The sequence below is a fragment of the Lycium ferocissimum genome, chromosome 11 (genome assembly GCF_029784015.1).
Source record: "Lycium ferocissimum isolate CSIRO_LF1 chromosome 11, AGI_CSIRO_Lferr_CH_V1, whole genome shotgun sequence".
Classification (NCBI taxonomy): domain Eukaryota; kingdom Viridiplantae; phylum Streptophyta; class Magnoliopsida; order Solanales; family Solanaceae; genus Lycium; species Lycium ferocissimum.
In genome coordinates, this window is record NC_081352.1 from 43,996,416 (window position 1) to 44,004,832 (window position 8,417).

The following is an 8,417-nucleotide window of genomic DNA, read 5'->3' on the forward strand; positions in this document are numbered from 1 at the left end:
AGGATAATTTAGTAAAAGCATTTCTTACTTTCTAAAGGTGAGTTAATTTCTTAAGGGATGTATCCAAGCTAAAAACACCATACAATATGGATTGGAGAGAGTATAGTTTACACGGTTCTAGAGAGTTCATACTATAGTATCTTGATAATCAATAAATTAAAGAGACTATAGGTTATTGTTTGATTATTTTGGATCCTAATTAAGCTCCTAAGATACTGCGAGTTGTAACTCTAAGACATAGTTCTTATAAATTTCATAACAACAAGAAAAAGTTGGATAACTCTGAGGAATAAATTACCTATAAATTTGTAGATTTGTGCGGATATATACTACTACTTCATCATAAGTCTTAATTTGAAAAACCTACCATGACTTAATTCAAACTCAAGGCATTTCCCACATTGACTTCTGTTTCCACTAAGCCCCATGGGAGAAAAAGTTAAAAATAAATAAATAAACAAGTTTAACTAGACATTGAACTAATAGAGTAATAACTCTAGGACTGCATAGAAGTTGCTAATGTTTTGTCCCATTGATGATCTTTTTCTAGTTGTATGGAAGATGGACATACATTCAATGGCACGAAACCAAGTTGTCACTCTGCAAAAAGTTGGGCAAAATAAATAATTACATATTAATGTACTAGTACTAGTATATCTTTTTGGAGTTTTTCATTTGGAAGAATGGTGGCAGTGGTTAGTTTATTAATTTTTCTCTTGGAGCAGTTATATGGTGTTATGCAAAAGTGGCAGATTTCAAACTTGTCCTTTTCTTTGAATATGTCCAATGATTTTATTATCTGAGGTAAGGTATGAACCTCTCTTTGATTATTATTGTCTTTATTGTGGGGGATATGGAAAGGGAAACATTTATTTACTTTGTATAAATAAATATGTAAATCACTATATCATCCCACTACTTTTGGCCCAGGGGTGTTTTCCAACTTGATTAAATCATCACTATGCCAGTAGAAATGGTTTGATATCACCTCTCATATTACTCCATCTGTCCAATTTGAGGCGACATATTTTAGAAAAAAATAATAATACAAAATTGATTTTTTTTTATTTTAGGCGACATATTTTTATTTAAGGGTAAGTTTGAAAATCGAGGGTTTATCGGAAACAACCTCTCTACTCCATCATAGGAGTAAAGTCATGCGCACTCTACCCTCTTTAGACCCCACTTATAAAATTATACTGGATATGTTGTTGCTGTTGTTCGGAGGCTAGGTTTAAGTCTTAAATATACTACTGTATAAAGCAATTTTGCTCGTTTGGTTAAAGGGGATCACTCATGGTTTTCGTCTAATATTTTAACAAATTTGTTTTTTAGATTTGACGGGAGTTACCAAGAAACTAGAAACAACAAAACAATCTCATCAATTCCCAGAAATTGCAACACAAAAGTTATAATAGACAATAAAAAGAAAACAAATAGATGTTGCGCCTCAAAAAGCTGCACTAGGATTGTTGAAAAGGACCAAAAATAGCAAAAAATACAAAATTTAAACCTCCAAATTGTTTTAAAAAAAAAAAAGCATTCATGATTCAAATCCAACCTACAGGGTTTGTTAAGTAGGCGTTTGGACATGCGATTTCATTTCTGATTTCATCTCATGAGATGAAATCCCAAATCACCCAAAAAGGTATGATTTGAGATTTGAAATCATGATTTCAAAAAATATAAATGTAAAATTTGACCCATACGTTTATATTTTGTCAAAAAGACTCATAAGTTGGTAGATATATTTACCAATCATGTTTACCAACCATAAGTTGGTAGATATATTGTTCGTACCATGTAAGAGGATTATATTAAAGAGTAGTTACATACTATTCATGTTAAATTTTCATTTTTATTGAACTAAAGTTTGATCAATTGATGTTGTATTTTTTAGAAAGGCCTTCTAGTAGCGTATTAATTTTATTATGAACTATGATTTACTCATTTGGTAAGATTGTATAAGAATTGAAATTTTTTTGATAGTCTTCACAACTTGTGGGGTTTTTATGTTTATAAAAGAAACTGCAACTTAAGAAATCAAAATTGCATGTTCAAACATGATCTCATCTCATGACATGAAATCATGTCTAAACGGCTCCTAAATGTTTGACAAACATTAAAGATATTCACTTTTAACAAACTAACAATTCAAACTTAAAATTTTTATTTTCCTTAATGAGATTGTTTATAATCACATAAATATTTATGACATGTTTCAGATCACAAGTTCTAAATATTTCCATTTTGTAAAATTCGTGTTCAATCAAAGCACAATCACATAATTTGGGATGGCGAGAGTAATTTTTTTTTTTAATCCCAAGAACAAATTCAACTGATTTGGTATGTTAGAACCTGAAATTGGTTTACCTGTTCCAATTAACAATGAGTGGTGGTTGATAATCTTGACTATATATGTTTCATCCCTCTCAAATTCAAATTTATAACAAAGAATCAAGATTAATTTATCAAGCAATGATTCAGTAAAAGTTTTAACATGATTAATTAGTTTGTGTTAGAGTAATGTCTGATCACATGTTAGAAAAGATGACAGAAGAGCTTGAGAAGCATAATCAATCAAATTATTCATATACATTATCTAATAGTATGAATGTATCATTAGAAGAGAAAGTAGAGAGGAAGGAAAATAGGTCTTTTCTCAGTTCTTTCTTTTGTTCCCAGTTCCCACCCAATGTCAGGCACATTTTTGGAGGCCTTTGATCTTCAAATTCGCACTACATAATATTTATTAAAGAGATAAATACTCTTTATCAGGATTTTTTTCATTTCAAGAGTTCGAATTCTAATTTTTTTAACTAAATCCTGCCACAACCATCAATGATGAAGCATGAATTTTATAGTATCATAGACATGTAGGCGTGTAGTAATATTCTTTAATTACAAACTAAAAGGAAAAGAAGATACGAATAATACCAAAAAAAAAAATTATTATTATTATTTTCTTATTTTTTGCCCACCCATGGAGGATGGGCATCTAATAACATGATAGGGCAAAAAAGGATTGATACTTTCCCAGACAAAATGTGATAAATAAAATAGTAAAAAGGAGAAAAAGAGAGAGATGTTGATGAATTCTTTTTAATTTTGACCAGAGAAATGTTGATGACTGACATAGTTAGAAGCATATTGCAGAGACTGGAGCCTTCTAAGCTTCTCTGATCTCCACTCTCTCCAATATATCTACTTATTTTCCTTCCCAATAGTGAGACAGAAGTTAAAACAATAAAGCAAAAGAAAAGAAAAAAAAAATATGGCCTATTGAACAATGAAATGAGTTGAAAACTATGTTTCATTTTCAAATTTTACCAGCCGTAAAAGATAGTATAATTTGTTTCCTTCTATCAAAATACTGGAGGATAGAATTACCAATAGCTGTGCTGACGGGAGACAACACTATGAATTTAGTTGAGGTATGTAAAAACTAATTCAGACACCACTATTACATACCAAAAAAAAAAAAAAAAAAATCGATCGACGCACTTTACAAATTCCTACATGGAGTGCCGAGAATCTGGCCGAACGCTCAGTGCCTATTCTTTATTGTATGCAACCAACCTTACCCTGTATTCTGCAAAAAGCTATTTCAGCAGCTCGAACTCGTGACCTCCTGATAACATTGCAATAATTTTACCAATTGCGCCATGGTTACCTTTCACCACGATAATAAAAAATGCAAAAAGGGGAAAAGACAAGACCAGTGAGTGAAGTTGAAGTCTCCCTAGGAAATCTTTTAAAGAATGAGACACAAATCTCTCACCCTTTTTTCTTATCATTAATAACTCCTCTCCACCCCCAACCCCAAAAGCCATTCAATTTATTTCCCTCTTTCATTTAACAATGTGCTTCCTATTCTCTCACTTTATACCAATTCCTGCCCACTCTCTAACCAAAAAAAACAAAAGCTAAAACAAAGAGCTTCATCAAGAACCATAGCAATGGACTTTGACCTTGAAAATCCATTGCCATTTAGCCATGACCCTACTCATGCAGACACTATTTCTACTCTTTTCAACATTGAAATTGATCATATGCCATCTAAACCTTACCATCAAAAACTCGAAAACTCGGATTTTCGCATCACCATTCGTGAAACAACCATTTCTATAATCTTACAAATTTCTCATCCCTTTGATCCATTTCTCTCATATCTTGCCATTAATTATCTGGACCGCTTCCTTTACTTCCATTCACTATCGGTAAAATAACATTCAACTTTTTATTAACATATAAAAAAAATAACATAATTTGTATAATTATGATTAGGTTTTGGTAATGTAGGAAGGGAAGCCATGGATCTTGAGGCTGATTGCTGTTTCTTGTGTTTCATTAGCATTGAAGATGAGCAAAACAGAGTACTCTGTTACTGGCATTCAGGTACTTTATTCTTCTAATGCTAGTTGAAACTACCAATTATCAAATACAATTGCTTAATGTTACACATTTGCTACAGCAAGATGGTGGTATAATATTTGATACAAAGACGATAAAGCGTATGGAGTTTTTGATTCTTGGGGGCCTAAAATGGAGAATGCGCTCAATCACTCCCTTCGCTTTCATTAATTTCTTCATATCTTTGTTCAAATTCAAAGATCTGCCGTTACAACAAGCACTCAAAGGTAGAGCCACTGAGATTATATTCACAGCTCAAAATGGTAAGTTAATTCGTCACAAATGACTAATTAGTCAGAATACACCATCAACAATTTTTACACCATCATCCAAATTAATGGATACGTAAAGACATTTGATAGTATAAAAATCGTTTACAAATTGATGTATATTACTTAAGCTCATTATCACTTTAAATATCTCATTAATCTTCTTTTGTTTTTTCATTTTAGAGATCAAGATTTTGCAGTTCAAGCCATCAATAATCTCAGCTTCAGCTCTTCTCTCTGCTTCTCACGAGCTTTTCCCATTACAATTCCCATGCTATAAATCTGCTATCCTAAACTGTTCATATGTACATAAGGTAATTCATATTCTTGCTCAATTTCGTTTTTATTTTTTTCTTTTTAGCTGGTTTGTAGTTTTTTTATTTCTTTATTAAGCACATTCATTCCATTCATTTTGTTCTTTTCAAAAAGAAAAAAAAAACAGTCAATAATGTTCACGATCTTTTTCTACCTAAGACAAGTGTAATAAGCATAGTGCATAGTACAGGATAACTATATGTTGATAAATTATAAATAATGAACGTTATGATTATCTAATTAATACATTTAATGAATGCGGTTCATAAATAGTTGTTTTTAACACCAGCGGCAGAGCTTCCACACTTTATGGGTCAAATTAAGGATTTTACTCTAGTTTATATAGCTACTACGGACAACGGAATTTTAGTTGGGGTAACCAAGTTCTATACAATAATTTATTCTAAGAATAATGAGAGTGAATTACATTAAAGTTAATACTCCTAACACATAAATGAACCGGACTAGCTGTAATACGTTGCACCTAGTATAGCTAGACAATGTAGTAACTATAATATGCAATTGCACTTATTCCCAAGATTTAACTAGTACTATAACTTAAACTAACTATCAGTGTATTTCTACTGATAGTAAATTAAGTCACGTTTTATATTCTTTTACAGGTTACTAATCTATGTATGTTTACTACATAAAGTTACTTTGAATCAACTTATTAGGGATATGATAGAGTAAATTTTATTTACATTGTTAGTGCTGAACAGTGTAAACTTAACAATAACGGTATAACATTACTGGAAAAAGGGGGAATTTACGACGGGCGTGTCTAAAAAGGGAAATTTCTGATGGACGTTCCCATCGACAATTCGTCGGAAATTTGTATTTTTGATAGACAAACTTTTCGACGAGCAAACTTCGTATGATAATTCTACCAAAAAGTCATTCTTTTTAGTAGTGTAGAAAATATCAATAAAATTAGATCACTTATAAGATAATTACAAATAATAAATCTCTATGCATTAATTGTTAACACGGTGAAAAAAAATCTTTACATCGACAATGTACATAACTCAATTTCCATAACATGCATGTATAATATTTGTGCAGGATGATTTGTTAAGTTGCTATAATGTGATGCAAGAGATAGCAAAGGAGGGATATGAGTCAGTACTAGGCATAGCATCAAGCACGAGCACGCCAGTCAACGTGCTTGACCTGCACAGTTGGAGTTCAGATAACGAGCCAATTGAAGATAATACTATACTTAATGCAAATAGCAATGCCAGGCAAGAGAACAACTTCAAACGTCGAAAGATTATTACTACTACTATTGAATGACAACAGTTAAATTCAGCTTTCTACACAGCGTTGGTATTGATGTTTGATAGAGATATTAAGCTATCAATCTGAAACGTATTTTGATGAAAACGAAGCAGTGTAGTGGTGACCACTGCAAGAGTTAAAAAGATAGCATCAGGCGAAAAAGCTTAACAAGCCAACTAGTATGTATACCTATATGTGGCCCATTGGAGAGTGACACTAGCTTAGCTTTTTTGCATCAAAAAACTAAAAACGAAAAGAAAAATAGTACTCTTATTAAAGGGGTAATTGAGGATTAAAAAAAAAAAAAAAAAAAAGGAACCAAAAGAAGGAGGAGATATTGTGGGTTGGGAATGGTTTGTTTGGTTGGTGACTTTGCTTTGTATGAATGTGGAAAAAAGGCAAAAAGACTTGAAAAGGAAAAAGAATAAGAAGAAGCGAAAAGAGATCAGAGAATAATGAAAATGAGTTTTATTTCCTTTTGTTTTATTGGGAAGAGAAAAAAGAAACAAAGAGAACGAGGGATGTTAATGTGTTCAACTTTTTAAAGTTGTTTCATGTTGGTGATGGGGCTCTTATTTGGTTGCAAATTAGAGAATAAACTGTATTGTAATGCCATTCTAGCTTGACATTTTACCTATTTTATTAATGGCTTTGTTTCATGATTTTTTCTTATTTACAAAAAAGAATTTGTAGAATAAATTATTTTGTTACTTTTAAGTGTGAATCTTTGGGCTTTGGAGAAGGAGTGAAGGTAATGGTCCCAATAAATATTACTCTCTCCGTCTCAAATTATTTGTCGTTCTTATTAAAAATATTTGTTGTTTTATTTAATTAAGACAAAATCAAGTAACTTTTTCTTTTTTACCCTTGTATTAATTAGTAACACATTTAAGAGATTTTCATCATTAATGAGTAGATATTTATTGAAGAGAGATTACATAAAATATGTTAAGAGGGTAACATAATCAAAATGCTACCCTTGTAAATGCTTTTTAAACGGCGTATAAATGAATAATGCGATTAAATGTTTTGAGGCCGAGGGAATAGAGATTTGGGGATTTCAATATCCCAGAAATATGGCCAGACGTTTGATATCTGTGTAGGCAGCAGTTTGAAAGTCACCACACACATTCATACAAAATTGAACCACAGACCGAATTTATAATCGAATGTCTACTGCCCTTATTAATTACCCATCCATTATTGTTTCTACTAGTTGGCGTATGCCCGTGTTGCGCACAGGCTCAACACTTTGAATTATAGTGTATCTATATGTATGTAGTTGTGTTTGAGTAGTGATAATATATATATATATATTATATTGCCAATAAACATACATAAGCTTGCACTGTTTTCATATACACACACACACACACACACACACACTATGTTCAAAACACGATTAATATAACATTGTAGTTTGTGCTCCGTATCCAAAACTTTATTATATTAGTGTTTGCTACGAATACAAAGTTTGTGAAAATTTATTAATACTTTTAAAAGAGAAAGGCTTGTTTAAAAGGAAACTATTTTGGTAAAATTTCTCAAATGACTACCTTATTGTAGCTTCCTACCATTTGTAGCTACCCTTTTTAATATTACCATTCGTAGCTAAAAATTAGCTGATTTGTGTATGTTTTCGCATGTATTTGTTGCCAGCAAATACATGAGCATATGTAAAAAAAAAGGAACAGGCTCCTTTATTTTAAGAATAAATGGTGGTATTAAATGAGAAATTAAGATATTTTTACCTTCTTTTCGCAAAATCTCGTAATATTATTCCTTACACGTTTCTCTTCTTCCATGCATTCTTCAACATTCAAACGTAAAAATTCAAATTTCAAATTAAATCTTTAACACCTCTGAAAATATATTGACAAAACAAACACGATCAATCAACAACCAATGTATTTGACGTTTTCAATATTGATTTCGTTTTTTATTTACCGATGTATTTGATAGCATAACTAATGTATTTGACGTTTCCAATCAAACTCCATGTATTTTATATTAAATATCATGTATTTGTGTGAGCAACAATTTGCATCACCCATGTATTTAGTGGTAATGTATTTGAAGTTTTCAATATTGATTTAGTTTTTTTAGTTACCCATGTATTTGATAGCATAACTAATGTAT

General features: G+C 31.2%; 1 protein-coding gene across 1 annotated transcript; it reads left to right on the plus strand.

Annotated features, from left to right (window-relative positions):
• The first annotated feature begins 3,743 nt into the window (after positions 1 to 3,743).
• On the plus strand, positions 3,744 to 6,940 carry LOC132037284 (putative cyclin-D6-1). The gene is made up of 5 exons (XM_059427777.1): positions 3,744 to 4,220; positions 4,303 to 4,398; positions 4,475 to 4,676; positions 4,866 to 4,996; positions 6,063 to 6,940. Exons 1-5 carry the CDS (start codon positions 3,960 to 3,962, stop codon positions 6,291 to 6,293), a joined length of 921 nt encoding a protein of 306 aa, XP_059283760.1. The 5' UTR covers positions 3,744 to 3,959; the 3' UTR covers positions 6,294 to 6,940.
• Positions 6,941 to 8,417: the final 1,477 nt, after the last annotated feature.